The sequence below is a fragment of the Spermophilus citellus genome (genome assembly GCF_964194105.1).
Source record: "Spermophilus citellus genome assembly, chromosome: 6".
In the NCBI taxonomy this organism is placed as follows: Eukaryota; Metazoa; Chordata; class Mammalia; order Rodentia; family Sciuridae; genus Spermophilus; species Spermophilus citellus.
This window is the reverse complement of record NC_138187.1, coordinates 82,540,716-82,561,401: the sequence shown is the minus strand read 5'-3', so window position 1 is coordinate 82,561,401 and position 20,686 is coordinate 82,540,716. Positions and strand designations below refer to the sequence as shown.

Sequence of the window (20,686 nt, the reverse complement as noted above, 5' to 3'; positions counted from 1 at the left end):
TGCGCGCGCGTGCTTGCGAGTGTGTGGCGGGAGGAGGGCACTGCGCGGGGACTGGTACGGACGCGCGACGAGGGTGGGTGTCACACAGGGACAGGAAACGTGCGTGTCTGAGTGTGGGCGCGTGTGTTAGAGTTGGGGTTTAGGGATGTGGTAACGCTGTGGAAGCCGCAGAGGTTAAATGGGGAAGGGGTCCGAAGGCTCCTCACATACTAGGTATTAAAAAGCGCAAAGCGCCAGAGAGATTTTCAAGGACAGGGAGCCTAGAGGGGATGGATGAGGAGGCGAAGGAGGGAAAAATGGGAGAGAGATAGGGAGCTGAATCCTTACGGTGTGAGGCAGACAGTACACTTAAGCTGGAGACGGAATGGGGCGTGCACGCGCGCCCCAGAAGAGCCAGCGTCTTGTGGTGGTAGCTGCCCACTGCTGCCCAGGCGCGCTGTCCAGGGTCCTACTGCGATCGACCGTGCGCTAGCCTTAGAGCGGGGCGGACCTGGGAGAATGTATTGTTTGAGGTCTGGCTCTGGCTTCTGGGAAGGAAACCTGGTTCCCTGGCCCTCTCCCTCCAAGCGGGTGAGGAGGTCGCTGCGACCTCAAGAGCTCTAGCCGTCAGGCCATAATCAGGCGCAATTCAGAAGCTGGGAAGGGTATAATGGGGGAAGGGCGTCTAAGCGCAGAAGGGCTCATTTCAGCTCCTAAGTAGAACCTAATGCGTGCCTACTGAGCCGTGCTGGCCCTGGAGCATGCCATTCCTGCGCAGCCAAGCGCTGGACCCACCGTCCAGGTTTTGAGTGACGGCTAGGGAGAAAGACTGCTGATTGAGGCAATTAAAATCCACGCTGAAGTCTATCACTGAGGACCTCGGGCTGGGGAAAAAAATAAATAAAACGAACGGAAACCTCTTGGAAGGGTGCGGGGAGAGCAACCAGAGCCTGCTGGATTGAAGGTTGATGGGGGATGGGATCTGGTCGTTTGATGACCTTGGTCTACAAGGCTTAAAAGGGCCAGCTGCTTACCTGTGACTGGAATTTGTATGTGCGTGGGAGGGGTGCACATTGCTTAGTTTCCAACTAAGCAATTTGGGCTTTCCAAATCCAAGAGGAAAAGAAGGTTTTACCTGCTTGGCCCTTCGTTTTAGGGGGCCTCAAAACAATGACCCCCTCCCCCTGCCCCAAGGTAATCTTCAAGTTAGGGAGATACTGAGGAGAACAAGATTGGCTGCCTCTGAGGCTTGGTGGGAAAGAATCCTTTTCTAATAAATGTGAGAGTCTTTTCTTGTCTGATGATTTTCTTTATCTAAAAATGGTTAAACAGGGTAGGTGCTCCAAAGATTTGATTCCAGCAGACTTCCCCTTGCCTTCTTTTGGCAATGGAAAGTGGATATCAACTTTTACAACTGGCAGCTCCGAGGGGATGGGGGGGGGGAGAAAGAGGGAGAGGGAGAGGGAGAGAGAGAGGGAGAGAGAGAGGGAGAGGGAGAGGGAGAAATATGAATATATGGCTCTGGCGGGAAGGAGATGTGTTCAGCCTCTCCTGGTGTCTGCGTTCCCTGAGTCCTGTTGGATCTCAGGTAATTTCCATTGTGTTCACAAGCATTTTTTCTCTGTCTTTAGAACCAGTCACCAAAGCTGTTGCCAAAGCAGAGACCCTTGGATCCTCAGTCTTGATCCTCCTTTAGGAGAGGCGTCTTGGGGCTCGCGATGGCCACGTACAGGCCCAAATTTTGTTTCCCTGGGTATGCTACACTCCGGTCAATTCTTTTCACTAAGCTTTGTCTTCTTTCCACGTGCCTAATCCAGCTGATCCTGGAGGAAACATAGGATCCACACTGTGGCTGTGGGACCCAGGGATGGGAGTAGGGGCGGTCACTCTCTGGGTTCTGACCAAGGGGTGGAGCTGAGCTGGCTCTATTAAGAAGCCAGGAGTAGGCGGCTGCCAGAGTGCAGCAACCTTGAACCTAGATCTCAGCTCCGCCCCTTTCAGGAGATCGGGTTTCCGAAGCTCCGCTTATCAAAGGTTACAAGTCCCAGGCAGCAGAGACTTCTTGGTCCGGTCGTCCGGGCTGCAGGAAGGTCAGCTCCGCGGTTCTCTCTCGCGCCTCTCAAATACGAATCGACGAACCTAGTTCTTTGTTTAAATCCACACTAAGTCCTGCACATAGTTCTCTCCAAGCCAGCAGGATTGGGTTGCAGAACTTTTCTACTATGGATGAATGGTTGGAAATTTTAAAAAAGGTTCTTAAGAAAACAAGCGTTTAATGCGCGCGCGTGCACACACAAAAACCCCAAGAAAGAAACGGATATTTTAAAAGATGAAGGCAGAAATCTCAACATCCGAATTTAACTGTTTTTTTTTTTTCCTAAACAATGACTTAAAATTGCTACTGTTTAAGAGCCATCAAATCCAGCCCCCAAGTACTCTGCATCTGCTGGTGGTATTTAACATTTTTAAAATTTTACTTAAATCCCCTACTTCAGATGCAGACAGGAATCTGGTTCTTCCTTCCTTAACGCCATCTCTCCTTAGACAGCAATTTGCTTTGTAAAGAATTTCATTTCGCGGAAAAGCCCATTGCTCCCTCTCTTTCGGCTCCGGGTTGGCGATAACAAAAGAGTGAAGGGAGGTAATAATTACAGTCATTAGTTCACAAAGGAGGCAGCCACCGACTGGTTAGAGAAGGCGGGCCAGCGCTGGGGGAAAGCTGTGGAAAGGAAGGCCTTTCCGAATAGGGGGACAGACCCAAAGCTCCAAGGGAAGTCCGCCGGGCACGGTTTACTTGCTGTGACCTATTTCTTGTCCGTAGTTTACCCAGAGGTCGCGTCATAGCCCGGGCCAAAGAAAAACTATCTGGTACAAGTTTTCCCTTGTGTCCTTTTTTCAGTGCTTAAATGTGGAGGGACAGAGGAAGGAGGAGGGATGCTAAAAAAGAGAGAGAGAGAGAGAGAGAGAGAGAGAGAGAGAGAGAGAGAGAGAAAGGAAACAAATACATTGCAACATTTCACCAAAGCATTGGCCATTCTCCTTTCCAGTCTCACTTAAAAAACAAAAACAAAACAAAACAAAAAACCCTGTGGGGAAGGGCGAGGGGAGAAGTAGGGAATTTAGGGATAATAGCTGATGCCTCCCTATCCAGCAAACGAAGAGCTGATTCCAGGGCTCTCTGATCTGCAGGGGACACCTGGGAAGCTTGGGTTGAAGAATGGGCCTAGCAGCGAAGAGCTCAGTCCTCTCGCAAGCACGTACCTGCAGAGGGTCTCCTGGTGGTGGATGGGTAGGTAGGCAGGAGTAGATGGGGCAGGGCCACCTTAAGGTAGACCCTTGAGCCTACCCCTATAACCAGCTACAAGCCCTGCTGCTCTGGTTTTGTTGGTGCTAGGACCAGGTCCCATAGCTTCGTGGGCCACACAACCAGGGGTGACTCTTGGGTCCCAAGCCCTAGTGTGGTCACAGCGCTAACCCAGGAAAGGAGCAGGGCCTACAGAGCATTTCAACTGGAGGTTTGTCCCAGTTCCAGCTGGAGATTTCCCTGGGGCTGGACTTCCATAAAATGCAGAGGGTGCACAAGTCCAGTCTCTGGGGGAGCTTTGGAGCTAACTCTCTGGTGAGACTATTACAACCGGTGGAGAAGTGGCGCTACAAATATTATCACACCCCACCACCGCCCTGTCACTTGCCAACTCCCAGTATTTTCCCAGTCTTCTGGCTCGGGCCCCAGGGTACAGGAGCTGAGGATACTCCTGGAAAGGACGAGTCCCCGCCAGAACACTTCTTCTGATTCAGTGGTTCAAGCAATCACTTCGCCATCCCACCTCCCCCTTTTCCCAGCGGAGACCTGAAGGATGTCTTTTCTAGAAAGTCTTAACCCTGTTTTTGAATTAACTTGCAGTCAACTGCTGAAGCAGACCTCTGCCCATTCACTACTTTCCCCCCTCATCTTAAGTACACTCAAATTCGGAGCGGTGGAGATTGCCCCAAATCTCAGAGTAGGTGAACTTAAAGCCTGACAATTCCCTTCACTGGTAGGGCTGGAATTGTTCTAGGCAAGACCAAAGGAAGCCACACTGATTGGGAAAGCAGCGCATTTGTGTGTGGTGTGTTGGGGGTCTGGAGTTTTGTTTGGAGGCCGTGTTTTCATGACAAATTCGGGGGGATTAATTTAGATTGTGTGGGTTTGAGGTGGTTGGGGAGGGCGTTTGCTAATGGCGACTGGGGGCACCTCAGCTCTTGTCTCTGGGAGCTGCCACCAGCACATCTATACAGCAGAAGCGGGGACCCCAAAGCGAACTTGATGAGCCTGCTCTGCAAACCACGGATTTTTCAAGGCTCTTCCTTTATTCAGCAATTTTAGTGACCACGAGAAAGGAAAGCTCAGTTTGAGATGAAATTCACCTTCCTTGCTCCTACCCGGGCTTTGTTCTGGAAGACTCATCCCACCTGAAACTGTCCAGTAGGCCTGAGACGGTTGTTTGCAATAAAGGAAAAAAAAAAAAAAAACCTTTGATGTCACCCAAAATGAGAGAGGGGCTGATGTCAGCTCAGATGCAGCTGGATTCACAGAAAGAGTCTCAAACAAATGAACAGATACATTAGGGAGATAGGGACAGGGCTGCTCCAACTCAAGGGCTCTGGAGAGGGGAGTGCGGGGTCCGGGGAGGGTCTTTAGGGTGCAGCGCCTGGGGCTTCCCGAGGGCTCCTCCTTCTGGGCACGCAAGGCTGGCCCCCGCATTTGAGGAGCACGCACAGCGGGAAGCCCCTACCGAGGTCAAGCAGTGGGCTTCAGTCCCTGGAGGTGCCAGCGCCCCAGATTTTCCCGCTTTGGTCCCTGTGGTCCCTCAGGCTTCAGCACTTTCTGGCCGCGGTGGCCTCTCAATAGCTGCGCTACAACTGCTCTACCAGGCGCCGGCGCTGGGAGGTTTTGCGCAGGAGCCTCCGGTAGTCGTAGGGGCTGGCTGCTAGCCCGGTCTCCTCCGGCTCTTCTTCCTGCTCCTCCTCCGAACTCTCCGAACTCTCCGCACTCTCCGCTGCCCAGCATCTGCGAGCGAGATCCAGGAATGTCAGCGGCGCCATCCAGCTCAGTGCCTCCCGACCAATCCCTAATTAGGCAGTTCCTCTTCCTGGCACTTCCCACCAACCCCGTGCCTTTAAGAAAGACACCATCTAAATGTCTGGCTAGGAGCTGGGGTTGTGGCTCAGAGGTAGAGTGCTTGCCCAGCACGTGTGAGGCCCTGGATTCCTTCCAAATAAATAAATAATATAAAATAAAATAATTGTGTCCAACTACAACTAAAATTTATATATATATATATATATATATATATATATATATATAAATTAAAATTTCTGGCTAATGGCTAAATGTATCTATCATAATTCTCTCAGCAGGTTTTCAAAATGGAATCCAGTGACTTTATGTTTGGATGAGAGCTACACAAAGCATCAGAAGGCATGATCAAAAAGACAAATTTCTTTTGGGATAAAAATAATTCACAACCAATAAGCCACATATTTATTTTAGTACTTTGATTTTTTAGTTGTAGTTGGACACAATATCTTTATTTTATTTATTTTTACATGGTGCTTAGGATCCAACCCAGGGCCTCACAAGTGTTAGGCCAGTGTTCTACCACTGAGCCATTACCCTAGCCCCCAGGACTTTGATTTTTAATGCACTTTGGTCAAACGGAAAACCTCAGGATGCCTAATCAGGTACTCACATTTTGAGTTGTAAAACTGCCTTAATATTTTTCAAAATACTCCTCTAAATCTGACCATTCTGTTAGTTACACAGGATCTCTCTGCCCTGTTGGTCTTTCAGTTTTAATATTTTCAGTGGGGCTGTCTAGCCAGCTTTCCTGGATCACTGCTGGGAAACTGCCAATGTTTTTCTTTAGATTCTGCAGTTTGCCTGGGGAAGTGGGGTGCTCTCAAAGATGCTACTACACAGATTCATTCATTCAGCACCTACCAAGTGCTGGGCAACGCTGTAGGTGATGGGTGAACAAAAGTCCCCATTTTCATGGAGTTTTAAATCTAAGGTGGTAGAGGAGCATGGGCAATTTAAAAATATCAGGTGATGAGAGGTGCTATATAGAAAAACAAAGCAGGGTAAAGGGGAGTGTGAGGGTTATGCTATAATATCATTTATGTCATAGATGATGGTCTCTATTAAGGTGACATTTGAAGAGAGGCCTGCAGTTAAAAGAGTGACTGAGTCTTGCAGATGTCTTGCAGAAGGGCAGTTATTCTGGGAGGATAGAGCAACCAATGGAAAAGTCCCAGGACTTCAGTGTACATATTGTGTTCAAGGAACAGTAAGGAGGTCACTGTGGCTTGAATGGAATAAACAAAGGGAAGAATAGAAAGAGATGAGTACAGGAATGAGGATAAAATATGGCAGATAACTTAGGGCTTCAAGACAACAAGGACTTGGATTTAACTTAAGAGTGAAAAGAAATATTAAGAGGTTCAGAGTAGAGGAATGACTTATAGAAGAATCTGGCTGCCAGAATGGAAGTAGGCAGGCATGTTAAAAGACTCTGCAGCAGTTCAAGTAAAACTGACAATGGTTTGGACTAGACTTATAGAGGAAGAGGCGAGAATGGGCTGGATTCTGTCATACTTGCAAGGTAGAACTGAGAGTTTGCTGATGGTCTGGGATATGAAAGATAGAAATCACAAATGTCCCCAAGACTTCTGGCTTTAACAATGGGAGGATGGAGTTATTTAGTAAGATGGGGAAGACTGCAGAGAGCATTTTGGGGTGGGGATAAGGATTTTAGGTTTGGTTATTCTAAGTTTGAGAGATTTATTAGACATTCAAGAGGAGAGACTGAGTAGGCAATTGGATGTATGAATCCTGGTGTAGGCCAGAGACTCCCATTCAGGAATTTCAAGTATATAGATGATATTTACATCATGAGAGTGTGTGTTGATACACACACACTCACTTTCACATACACACACATGCACACACATACACACACATTATCTGGAACATTTCACTATTTCAAGTTGAGGACTGGTCAGCAGAAGAGAATAAAGACAAGCAGAAAGTGAGGCAAGAGACAAACAAAAAGAAGTATTGTCTTGGAGGTCAATGAAGAAAATGTTTAAAGACAAACTGAGAAATCACAGTGTTAAATAATGCTATGGGGAGGGATAAGGATTGGGAATAGATCACGGTTTATGGCAAAATGTAGGTCATTGGTGACTTTGGCAGGAGCAGTTTCAGTAGAAACGTGAGTTAGAGGCTCAAGAGAAAATGGAAAGGAAAGATATGGAGGAGGCAATATCTTTTGCATATGACTCTTTTACTATAATAAAGAGCAGAAAAATAGGTAGTCTTAAAGGAACATTAAGGGTGTTTTTTTGGGGGGGTTCTGATTGCATCATGCTCATAAATGGCCAGAAATGATTTTATCAAAAGAACCCACAACCAAGATGCAGCAGAGAGGGAAGCAACTGCCATACAATATTCTTGAGTGGGTGGAAGGACTTGGATGGAGTGCACAATGGTAAGGTGTGGCTTTAGCTGAGGGAAGTACATGCTTAAGTGGCAAGAAGGCTAGTAGATGTGGTGGTGGAAGCTTGTGTCTATACTCTGCTACTGCTTTCTTTCTTTTTTTTTAAATTATTTTTTATTTATGACAGTGGAATGCATTATAATTCTTATTACACATATAGAGCACACTTTTTCATATCTCTGGTTGTATATAAAGTATATTCACACTAATTGATGTCTTTATACGTGTACTTTGGATAATAATGACCATCACACTCCACCATCATTTATAACCCCATGCTCCCTTCCTTCCCCTCCAACCACTCTGCCCTATCTAGAGTTATCTATTCCTCCTATGCTCCCTCTCCCTATCCCATTATGAATCAGCCTCCTTATATCAGAAAAAACATTTGATATTTGTTTTTGGGGGATCGGCTAACTTCACTTAGCATTATCTTCTCTAACTCCATCCATTTACCTGCAAATGGCATGATTTTATTCTCTTTTATTAGTAATATTCCATTGTGTATAAATGCCACATTTTAAAATCCATTCATCTATAATGAAGAACATCTAGGTTGGTTCCACAGTTTAGCTATTGTGAATTGTGCTGCTATAAACATTGATGTGGCTGTGTCCCTGTAGTATGCTATTTTTAAGTCCACAAAATTACAATTATCTTATATTAGACAAAGTTGCAAAAAATATGCATTGGAGAAAAGATAGCCTCTTCAACAAATGGTGCTGGGAAAACTGGAAATCCATATGCAACATAATGAAATTAAAACCCTATCTCTCACCAACTACAAAACTCAACTCAAAATGGATCAAGGACCTAGGACTAAAACCAGAGACCCTGCATCTAATAGAAGAAAAAATAGGCCCTAATCTCTATCATGTTGGATCAGGTCCCAACTTCCTTAATAAGACTCCTGTGGTGCAAGAATTGAAATCAAGAATCAATAAATGGGATGGACTCAAACTAAAAAGTTTCTTCTCAGCAAAAGAAAAAATCTGTGAGGTGAATAGACAGCATACACCTTGGGAGCAAATCTTTAACCCTCACACATTAGATAGAGCACTAATCTCTAGGGTTTATACAGAACTCAAAAAATTAAATATCAAAAAAACAAATAACCCAATCAATAAATGGGCCAAGCACCTGAACAGATACTTCTCAGAAGATGATATATATGGGGCTGGGGATGTGGCTCAAGTGGTAGCGCGCTCGCCCAGCATGCGTGCGGCCCAGGTTCAATCCTCAGCACCACATACAAACAAAGATGTTGTGTCCGCCGAGAACTAAAATAAATAAATAAATATTAAAAACTCTCTCTCTCTCTCTCTCTCTCTCTCTTTAAAAAAAAAAAAGAAGATGATATATAATCAATCAGCAAATATATGAAAAAATGTTCATCATGGCTAGCAATTAAAGAAATGCAAATCAAAACCACTCTAAGATTTCATCTCACTCCAGTCAGAATGGCAGTTATTATGAAGGGAAACAATAATAAGTGTTGACAAGGATGTGGGGGTAAAGATACATTCATACATTGCTGGTGGGACTGCAAATTGGTGCAGCCAATATGGAAAGCAGTATGGAGATTTCTTGGAAAATTGGGAATGGAACCACCATTTGACCCAGCTATTCCTCTGCTACTGCTTTCTAGATAAAAAAAAGGAAAGAAGTTTGTCAGCTGTGAGTGGAAAATTATGAGGACAGAGGAAAGAGAAGCAAATCTTATCAAGTGGACTGGGGAGGGGGAATAATGGACTGAGGCCATACATTTTAAGCCAGAATAGATTTAGCTTATCTCTAACCATGTTAAGCTACATATGGATGCAGGTACAGATTGGCAGAAAGTGGGTTTACCCAGCATGAACCTGCCAATAGGGTTTGCCAGCTGAATATAATTGAGGTAGAATGAGGCAGGGTCACTGAAGGTACATACAAATGATTGAAAAGAATGATAAAAGAAGAGGGCTAGAACATTGCCTGCTCGTGGAACATGTCATGTATTTTCTGAATAAGGAATCATAAGAAGAACAAACTTTTTGCAAGATCTTTCAGGGCATTTTGAGCTCAGTGGATACTTGACAGGAGAGGTCTTTTGTCTTATAATGGGTATCATAGCTTTATAATAGGTGTCATGGAGCATTCTCCTTTGAGTTACTGACTTGAATTCTCCTATACGAGAATTCAAAAAATGAGTAGTAACCATTTGCCAGATACATTACACACATTATCTCTAATTCTAAGAATGGAAATGCAAGGTCTTAGATCCTTCCTATCCTCAATCTGCTGATGAGAAAACAGATTCTAGATGACAGAACTAGTAAGGAGTTTTGAATGAGGATCCAGCCTAGATTTATAGGGCCCAACTATGCTTCTTACACTGTATCCCTTGACCTCTTTTCTGGCCATACTTCTTTCATAATTCTCTTAGCCTCAACTGATATACTCTTGTTCCATCTTACTTTTAAGTTCTTCCATTTTCTCCATACCTCTTTTTCATAATTAAAATCTGCATATATCCTTAATAAGCCACATCCTTTCAATGCTGCTCAACAGAAACCCCACTGGATTCCATTGGGAGGACATAAGAAATGGTCACCACTAATTACCTGCTATCAACTTTTATTTAGAATTCATGAAAATTTATTGAAAGAGAAATCAAGAAAACAATTTCAATTATAATAGCTACAAAAAATAAAACTCTTGAATTTAACCAAGGAGGCAAAATATTTGTGCACTGAAAAGTATAAGACATGAAGGAAACTGAAGAAGGTGCAAATAAATGGAATATATATCCCATTTTCATGGATTACAAGGATTAATAATGTTGAAAATGTCTATAACACTCCATGAGCTACAAATCAAAGCAATCCCTAATCTAAATTCCAACATTTTTTTAATAGAATAGGAAAAACAATTCCAACTGATTTGCATGGAACCACAAAAGATCCTGTACAGTAAAAACAATTCATGATCAATAAGAACAAAGCTGGAGGCATCATACCACCAAATTTCAAGACCTACTCCAAAGCTATGGCAATACAAACGGATAATGACATGAAAAAAGACATGCAAAACAATGTAACAGAATAGAGGGCTCAGAAATAAACCCATACATTTATAGTCATTTGATTTTTGAAAAAAGATGCCAAGAAAACACTAGGAAAAGGAGTTTCTTCAATAAGCAGTATTGGGAAAATTGTATATTCACAGGCACAAGAATGATACTAAACTATTATCTCATGCCATATAGAAAATTGAATTAAAAATTTAAACATTAAGACCTGAAACTGTAAACCTACTAGAAGAAAACATAGAGGGAAAGCTCCATGACGTGGTCTGGGCAATGATACTTTGGATCTGACACCCAGAGCACAGGCCACAGGAGCAAAACTAGACAAATGGGATCATATCTAATTTAAAAAATTCTGTGGAGCAAAGGAAACAACTAAAATAGTGAAGGTATAACCCGTGAAATGGGAGTTAATATTTGTGAACCATACATAAAACAAGGGGTTAACATTCAAAATATATGTGGAACTCAAACAACTCCACAGCAAGGAAATAAATAACCCCATTAAAAAATGGGTAAAGGGCTTGAGTAGACATTTCTCAAAAGAAGACATACAAATGGCCAAAAGGTATGTGAAAAAAAAAAGAGAAGAAACTCAACATCATTAATCATCAAACCTCAATGAGATATGCCCTCACACTTTTAAAGATGGCTGTTATCAAAAAGTCAAAAGATACAAAGTGTTAAGCTGGGTGTTATGACACATGCCTATAATCCCAGAAGCTTGGGAAACTGAGGCAGGAGGACTGCATGTGCAAGACCAGCCTGAGCAACTTAATGAGACCCTGTATCAAAAAAGAAAAAAAAAATGATAGCAATTGTTGGTGAAGATATAGAAAAAAGGAAACTCCAGCACACTGTTGGTGAGAATGTCAATTAGTACACCTTTATGAAAAGTAGTCTGGAGGGTTGTCAAAAAATAAAAAAAAGGTACCTAACAAATTATCCCCAAACTCCCCTACTAGGTATATATGCAAAAGAAATGAGGGAAGTACCTTGAAGGCAGATCTGCATTTCCATGCTCAGGGAAGTACTATTCACAATAACTGAGATACTGAATCTATCTAAGGGTTACCAGAGGACGAATGATTAAAAAAATGTATTTTATATACTCAATGGAATACTACTCAGTCATAAAAGAAGGAAATTCTGTTATTTGTGACAATGTAGATAAATTTGGAGGACATTATGCTAAGTCAAATAAGCCAAGACCAGAAGGACAAGTAACATGTGATCTTGCTTGTACGTGAAATCTAAAACAATCAAGCTTACAGAATCAGAGAATAGAATGGTGGCTGCTAGGGCAGGGGCAGGGGAGAGGACTGGGGACATGCTGATCACAGGACGCAAAATCTTAGCATGAGTAAGTTCAGTAGATCTATTTTACAACATGGTGACTATAGTTAATAACAATATATGGTATATTTGAAAACTGCCAAAAAAGTAAATTTTAAGTGTTCTCATCACAAAAGAGATGGTGTGTATGTTAATTAGCTTCATTTAGCCACCTATAAAGTGTATATATACATTTCTATACATCATGTTCTGTACCACAAATGTATATAATTTTTATTCATCAATTAAAAAAACCCATAAGTTTGTCTATTCTTTCCATGCTCCCTCTCCCTACCCTACTATGAATCAGCCTCCTTATATCAAAGAAACATTCAGCATTTGTTTTTTTTGGTATTGGCTAACTTCACTTAGCATTATTTTCTCTAACTCCATTCATTTACCCGCAAATACCATGATTTTATTCTCTTTTATTGCTGAGTAATATCCCATTGTGTATCTATGCCACATTTTTTTATCCATTCATCTACTGAAGGGCATCTGGGTTGGTTCCACAATTTAGCTATTGTGAATTGTGCTGCTATAAATATTGATGTGGCTATGTCCCTGTAGTATGCTGTTTTTAAGTCATTTGGGTACAGACCCAGGAGAGGGATAGCTGGGTCAAATGGTGGTTCCATTCCCGATTTTCCAAGAAACCTCCATACTGCTTTCCATATTGGCTACACCAATTTGCAGTCCCACCAGCAATGTATGAGTGGCAAGGGGGCATGGGGTAATTAATAATGGTTGAATGTGATGATCATTATTGTCTAAAGTACATGTATGAAGACATGAATTGGTGTGAATATACTATGTATACAACCAGATATGAAAAATTGTGCTCTACACGTGTAATAAGAATTATAATGCATTCCACTGTTATATATAAAAATAAATAAATAAATAAAATAATAAAAAAATTAAAAAAAATGAGACATCCAATTTATCATTGCAATGGACACCATATTCCTGGGCTTACTCACATCTTCCTGAGTGATGTCAGAACTTGGTGTGTGTGTGGCTGTATTCACACACACCAAGACATTCTTTTTGCAATAACATCATCCAACATATAGTTTAGTCTCAAGTCCAGTTGCCCCCAAATGTCTTTTAGAGCCACTTTAAAAAATGTTTTTTTTTCCTATTTTAAAACTAGAATCTTATCAAGGTTTACTCACTGCATATGGCTGTGTTGTGTCTATAATCTTTAGTTTCAAAAATTCCTTTCTTGGAATTCCCTTCTTGGTCAGCTTTGCTTATTTTTATTTTTTTGTAGTGCTGGGATTGAAATCAGGGCCTTACATATGCTAGGTAATTGCTCTATGAATGTGTCATATCCCTACCTCCCACTCTGTGATATCAGTATACTTCCCCTCAACAACCAAATGCCTTGGATGTAAGGACCATTCCTTATGCATCCTTGTATCCACCTCTTCCTAAATGCCCAACACAGTGCTTTGCATAAAGTAGCAATATTGAATAGCAGTTAAAGTCATTGAATCTAAAACTGGAGAGTCCTGCATTCAAAATTTCAGGCTCCATCACTTACTATATAGGTGACTATTTGCAGTCTCTAAGTTTGCAGATTTAGCCTCTTTTTCTATAAAATGGGGCAATAATACTTACTGTTTCCCTAGCTTGCTGTGAGGATTAAATGAGATAACAGCATAGAGCTAGAACAAATTAAGCATTCAACCAATGCTAGCTGCTGGCATTCTTATTGTAGTGATTACTAAATACACATCCATAAACATAATTTGATAACCAGCAACATTTCAGGGACATAATACTTTTATAGCAGATGTGTTTCTGTCATTGGGGGAAGAGGAAAAATATTCTGGAGAGAGGGAAGAGTTGGCTGTTAAAATGTGAAGAAGGTAGTCAGTGAAAAACATTGGAGCACAGTGTAAAAACCTTGGACTTTATTTCACTCATTATGTATGCGACCTGGAATGAGTCATTTAATCTTTTTGGCACTTGAATTCTGTGGTTAGACTAGCACATCTATAAGCTCCAACATGTTATAGTTCTTGATTTCAAAATGGGAAGAATAAAATCTTTTTAGAGACAAGGAGTAAAAATGATAGTTCAGGTAGATTCTGGAAAAGCAAATAAATAATAGCCACCATGAATGGAACACCTTTCCTATGCTGCATATTGTGTTAAGTGATTCATCATTTCATTTAATCTCTGCAACAATGTAGTGAGGCAGTTATTAGCAAATCCCTTTGCAGATGTGACACTGAGGCTTAAAGAGGTGGGTAACATGAGCAAGATCAATCAACCACCAAATAGCCTTATCAGGATCCAAATCTAAGACATTCTAACTCTAAAACCTCTGCTCTTACCCATCATGTCACACTGTAATGAGACGAGTGAGGGGTTCTAAATGTTCTAGGCTGATAGGTTGCTGGCTCAGGACTTTTGGATAAACAGCTTCTCATAGCCTGTCATTGTTCCGATTTCTCATATATCATGTTTTTGTCTTATTATCCTCAATCTTAAAACTTAAAAAAGAATTTGTGGAGACAGGGGGAAAAAAATCCCTAAAGTTGCAAATAAGCTGCAAAAGAAGTTACTTAATATTACGAAGTTGTTGGTAGGAGAAAAACTCCAGTCCCAAATACATATTTTTCTATGAGTCTTACTCCAAAATATTTCTGATTTGATATTCTGATTCTGAGAAATTATAAACCACAATTAAGAAACCAATAAGGAATAAAATTACCATTTAGAGTTTAACATAGATTTTAGATATGGTATGTGGCAGTTTATCATCCAAACTGACAAACTTTTAAAAAGAGATGCTATTAATAATTAGACCAAGAAAACAGGTATACAAACAGGTATAAACTGGGATTTTGCTAAGAAAATGAAGATTGTCTGATTATGCTACTGCAACATTTTTATCTTTAAACATTGTATCCCTTGTGAGAAGCAATATTCAGTAAAACCACTTTGTCATTAGCCCATAAGTAAAGTGAAGTTGCTAAAAAAACAGAATTGTGAGCATAAAGTTGAACATGCTGTATTTTAAAATGTGGTTTATTACCTTTCATTAGCCATAAAGCATTGACTCTGGAGTTCCTGCTGTTGTCTTGATTCTCTTAAGTTAGGGTTATGGTACTTTGGTCCAGAATGACTGGGCAAAAATTCCTTATAATAGAAATCTTCCAAATCTAATAATTTTCCCTGACTGTAAATGAACACATAACATATCATGACATCAGTGTAATTCTCTATTTACTTAAACCTACAGAATATTTGTTTTCCTTTCTTTTTTAAAAAAATAGTTATTGTAATTTAAGAGTAACACATACAGGTCAATATAAATGAGTCTTGAAATGTGCAAAAACCATATAAATCACAAATTAAAAATAAAGACAGACTTGTCATCTCTTACTTGGAATAAAGCATTAGCTGCTGGAGCAGCTTTTCCTGGGTCTCTCAGTTTTAACCTGGCATAAAACTAGTAGTTACTAAAACAGCCAGTGATAACGCTGTTCTTGTACATCTGTGTTCACAACTGACCCCAGGGCTGCTATCAGGAAAGCTGGTTTTTATGCACAAGCACAAAGCATTTTAAAAATATATCAGCCATCAGTACACTGATACACACAAGGTTTTATGATCTTAATTTCCCTCCTTCCCAGGGAACCCTCTGGCCTCCTTCTACCTGTTTGTCTTTAGGGAATTTATTTCTGTGTCAGATTCTAATTCCTGAACACATTATACACACAGGGGTGTGTCTCAACCATTTTAATTCTTGGATCTACTCGGGCCAGAGTCTTGCTCCTGTGGTGCTCAGCACCTGTGGTCTGATGGACATTACAGGATGTAAACCAGTATGTATGGAAATCCACCAGGTCTCACAGGGCTTCTGGGTAGATGTTTTTAAAGTTACAGATACCAGTTTATAAATGGACTTTCTGGATGCCATCGATTCATAAATAGAAAACTCTGTTCATTCATGCATAAAAGAAGAATACTCTTTTTTTGTTAGCACTGTTCAGAAAGTGGTTGGCATTGATTAAAACAGTGGTATAGGGCTAGGGTTGTAGCTCAGTGGTAGAGCGCTTGCCTAGCATATGTGCTGCACTGCGTTCGATCCTCAGCACCACATAAAAATAAATAATAAATAAAAGTATTGTGTCCATCCATAACTGAATATATTTTTTAAAAAGCAGTGGCATAATGTTAAAATAGTAGAATATTGGTTGACTGAAATGTAGGAAAATGAAAATCCCCTGAAGTTAAGTGTGCCACATCTGTAGGTTACACAAATCTTGCTATCCTAACAAACCCATGAAAATAAAAATAAAACATGAGATTTAGCATGTGTTGAAGGAGAAAAAGCAAAAGGAATTTAGGGAAAGAAATTCTGCAAATATGAGTATGTTCAAATTGCCCAATTAAAACTATTCAGTGGACTGAGAAAAGCAAATTCTATATTGGGGATGGTATCCTTTTTTTTCAAAACATGTTCAAGTCCTTAGAAAATGCTTCTTACAGTGCTGGCTCAATATATTTTCAGTGGGAAAGATCTTGTAAATTACACATAAACAACACATTTTAAAATACGTTGAGAGCACAGCACTACTAAATGTATCCACATAATACACAGGATTTTTGACCATAATTTGAACAGTGGATTTATATCTCTGTTTGAACAAGACGACTTGTTGAAATCTAGAAGTAATCATTACCTGTCTTTCCTTGGTCTTCGTTTCTCTTCTTGGATTGACTTCTAAAGGGAATAGAATTAAAAAGTTCTAATATATAACACTGTGTCATCATAATCTGAAATATGATGGCATTAATGGAAGATAGGAAAGAGGGAAGAGCCCAGTGAGTAGATTTATAAATTTATAAAATTACTTGGTCACTCATAAAAGACCATGTACTATGTGATTCTAATTGTATGGAATGTACAGAAGAGGCAAATCTATACAGGCAGAAAGTGGATTTCTGAAGGCCTAGGGATTGTGGGTAGGGAGTGACTGCTAATGGGTAAGGTTCCTTTTAGGGGTGGTGAAAATCTGGTAAAATTGGTTGTGGTGATGGTTGTACTAAAAGCCATTTACTTGTATGTTTTATATGGCATGCAACTTACATCCCAACAAAGCTGAGTGAGTGTGTACACTTGTGTATAGACATGTCTGTGTACATCTTCATACAGAAAATGTAAAAAAAAAATTAGGCAATTGGTATTAATTTTGGAGCTAGAGAAAGACCTAAGCTCTCTCTAGTTTAGGAGAGAGACCTCTTAGCTAGGGAAATAAAAGGAGAAGAGCTCACATGATCAAATTCTGGGCAACAACAAGAGAGTGACAAGCCTTTTGAAGAAACTCAAGAGATATCACCAGAGTATAGGGGAAGGACTAGAAGACCCTAACTAAGGTGGAGTCAAGTGTGAGCTTCATTGTATCTTGGGAGGTGGAAAATCTGATCTCAACAAATTCTCTGGGTTCTAGCACATTTTTCTGAGTTCTCTGTGGCATGGAGAAGAGTTGCTCCTCTCTGTGGCAATCAGGAGTGAGTGAATCAGTATTGCAAATGGAGTTCCCATGGAGGGAAAGGGACCTGGGACCGTGAGAGGATGCCACTCCCTGGCAGAGTTTCAAGTAGTTAAATATGACCAGTGGACATGGAAGGACCAGGATATGAAGCTGAAGAGTAGTCCCAGGTTCAAAACAAGAAGGTCTTGGAAGAATCTGGACTGTATACTAATGGAGCTGCTGAACCATTAAAGGGCCTATCAAAGGAGGAACAAAATCAAAATTATGGTTTAGAAAAACTTTCTGATGCAGCCTGTGTGTGAGGTGGAGTCTGGGGTGAAATTAGAAGCAGGTAGGTGGGGCTGGAAATACTCCAGGTGAGAAATGATGATGGTCTGAAACAGGGTAGATGCTGTGAGGTTTCAGAAGGAAGATGAATTGCAGTGAGCTTTTGTCCATAGATGTCAGTTTAGAGCAATGGATCAGGTATGAAAGGGTGAAGCAAATTCAGGATGACTTCCAGGTTCTTGGTTTAGAAAACCAAGTGGACAACAGTGGGATTTATGGAGAAGAGGAACATGAGAGCAAGGGACACCTAGCAGGGGTGATGTCAGTGAGTTCCCATCTGCAAACTGTGAGTGGAGTCAGAAGACCTCGTAAAATTAGTGGCCCACACATGCTTACCTGTGTCTTGGAATCCTGAACCACGAGATGCGGATATGACATTAAAGGCTGCTTCTGGGATTAGAAATTACAGTGAATGTGAACAAGCAAATCTTTAAGCCTTGTAATTTAAGGTGTTCAATGAATGTCCCCTTCTCTTTCACCATAACCCACCCATTTGCATTCCTTAATACACACCCTCTGTAGACAGCTCCAGTCATGATAGCTTTCCCTTTCTGGGTTGATATTTGCATATAAGCTCAGATTAATGGCCAGCAAAGAAAGTTGCTGTCAGAACACAGTGGGTCCAGGACCATAGGAGAGATCTGGACCATGAGGAAGAGGGGTGAGAGGACAGGAAAGTGCCCAGATACTCAGCTGGGGGAAAGTCAGTGAAGAGGCAATCCAGAGGTGTCTCTGGTTTGCCAGGCCTTCCTCTATGATAGTGTGCCTGCTGCAGCACACTGGCCTTCAGAACATACTCTGGCTCCTGTGGGTAAGAGTGTGAGCCACTTACATGTAGTAGATAATAGTATGTGGAATCTTCAGGGTTATTTAATGTTTTGGGTTTCCGGGGTCGTCTTGGGGGTCTCAATATTTTTGGTTCTTTTCCTTTAGAGATATCTATAAGAAAGGAGATCATGAACAAATATTTAAGTACAAAGACTTTTATCATGAAATGTTTTCCTTTTGGGGTAAATAAGAATTTATATGAAACAACTGAGGTGAAAATTGGGAGGAAGAGGAAATATGTTCCCCCACCAACCCTTACCATAATCCTCGCCTCATACTATCTTCCAAATGTCTTGAGAGCTAAGGGAAAGAAAAGAAGAGGAAGAAAAGTAATGTGGAGTAGGATACACCAATTCATAGGATGGAGGAGGAGGACAAAGTTGGCAGAAAAATTATTCATTTTTATATTTTTGGTGATGATGGGAATTGAACACAGGATCTTGCACATACCAGGCAAATGCTCTACCAGAGACTATTCAGTCCCATAAAACATTTTTAAAAGGGTCATTATATTCATACAACATCTGCTATTCCTTCCTGTCCCCTTCTATGACCCTGGTGAGGTGGCCCAACCACTCAAGCCCTGGGTGATCTTCATTTTAAAGCACCATCTGCTTATGGCCCAAATGAGCAGACTGCTCATTTGTAGGGTTGACATGTTTTTAGATGCCTAATCTATCTTTCATGAAAATTTAGAAAGACAAACCCTTAGAATTTTTGGATTCAATTTAAAAATACTGACCAAGAAGGAACACATTTGGTCATCTTTTCCTGATCTTTCTGTCAGTATAGCCTACTTCTTAAAGCTAGAGCAACAGAACTTCTGATGATCTACATGCTTGGTTGTTTATATTCATGACAAATGGCTTTATATTTACAGAATTAATAGGCTTCTCACTAAATATTTCTAGTTTTCAAGACTCTTAAGCACCCCGTCTACCAACTGCAGTTGTAGAGAATGGCTACTTGACAACTATGTCAGGATCAGGGGGAGAGGTGGGTCTGGGTGCTGCTGGAGAATGGTGCATTCAACATATATCTGAGCATATATTTCTTAGCAGGACTTTAAGGGCAATAGATCATTATTGCAAATAATAAAGGGACAGCAATGGTTTCTAACCATTGAAGAAATACAGATGAAGAAATACAGAGAGAAACTGAATCATCCCCAAACATACTGATCCAGTCAAGTTAAATCTATTCAAGTCAATGAATATGTAATACTTAGTATATATAAACAACTGTGGGAGGGTTACTCAGCTCCAAATAGCATGGAAGACTCAGATGTCTAACTTTCTAGTCTCATACCCAGCCTGCTAGGTAAGCGTATTTGTCACAACAGCACTTGTAGTCTAATACTATCCAGTTCACTTATTTAAAAATGTGTGGGAAATTACTGGACGATAGAGGAGATCAAGTAATTAGGAGGACTTTTTAAAAGGTGTACTGCATGGACCAAAGCTAACCAGAGATAATCAAAACAACCATAGTTTACTGCCCTTTTTTGAATAAAACAAAAGAAAATGAGTTAGTTGCTAAGGGAATTATGTTAACAGGGATTAATAATAGCCTGGACACTTTTCTAATCAATTTATCTCCCATTTTCTTTTCCTTCTCCATAGGAACAGGACAAGGAGGTGGAGGGAGAAAAAAATATCTGTGCCGTATCTAGCTACTGTCATAGACTGTCCTAGGCAAAAGATGGTAAAGCTTGAATTCTTGCTAACACCTAAAATAGTAGTATTTTATATTTTTCCTTCTTTTGATTATCCCAGTGTTGATCCTTAAATAGCTTCTATTTGCTCTTGCAAAGTTTTTTTTTTTTTTCATTTTTAAAGTGTCTTGGTCATATCCACTTATCTCATTTGAATCTGAATGGCAAGAAATGTGAAAATACAGTATCTAGTTACTGTATACTCTTACTATTTTTAGAGACATTTCAAAGTGGCCTGTGACTAAATTTTAAGGTGGCTTTAATACTATTTCAAATCTGGATTAAAATACCAGCACCTTACTATTGTAACACAAATGAAACTGAAGATGGCAAAGAATCTTATTAAATGCCACAAGAGTGAAAACCAGAAAAGACG

At 40.8% G+C, this 20,686-nt stretch overlaps 1 protein-coding gene across 1 annotated transcript in view; it reads right to left on the bottom strand.

Moving 5' to 3' along the window:
* Nucleotides 1-4,875: 4,875 nt before the first annotated feature.
* The window catches only part of MYO3A (myosin IIIA), a gene marked incomplete at both ends in the record, with an annotated part of 197,984 nt that continues 182,173 nt past the window's right edge, over nt 4,876-20,686 (bottom strand). Inside the window, 4 exons of the mRNA XM_081300337.1 lie at nt 4,876-5,029; nt 14,975-15,118; nt 16,629-16,669; nt 18,601-18,707. Of these exons, the coding sequence (XP_081156463.1) occupies nt 4,876-5,029; nt 14,975-15,118; nt 16,629-16,669; nt 18,601-18,707 (446 nt within the window). The remainder of the gene's footprint in view (nt 5,030-14,974; nt 15,119-16,628; nt 16,670-18,600; nt 18,708-20,686) is intronic.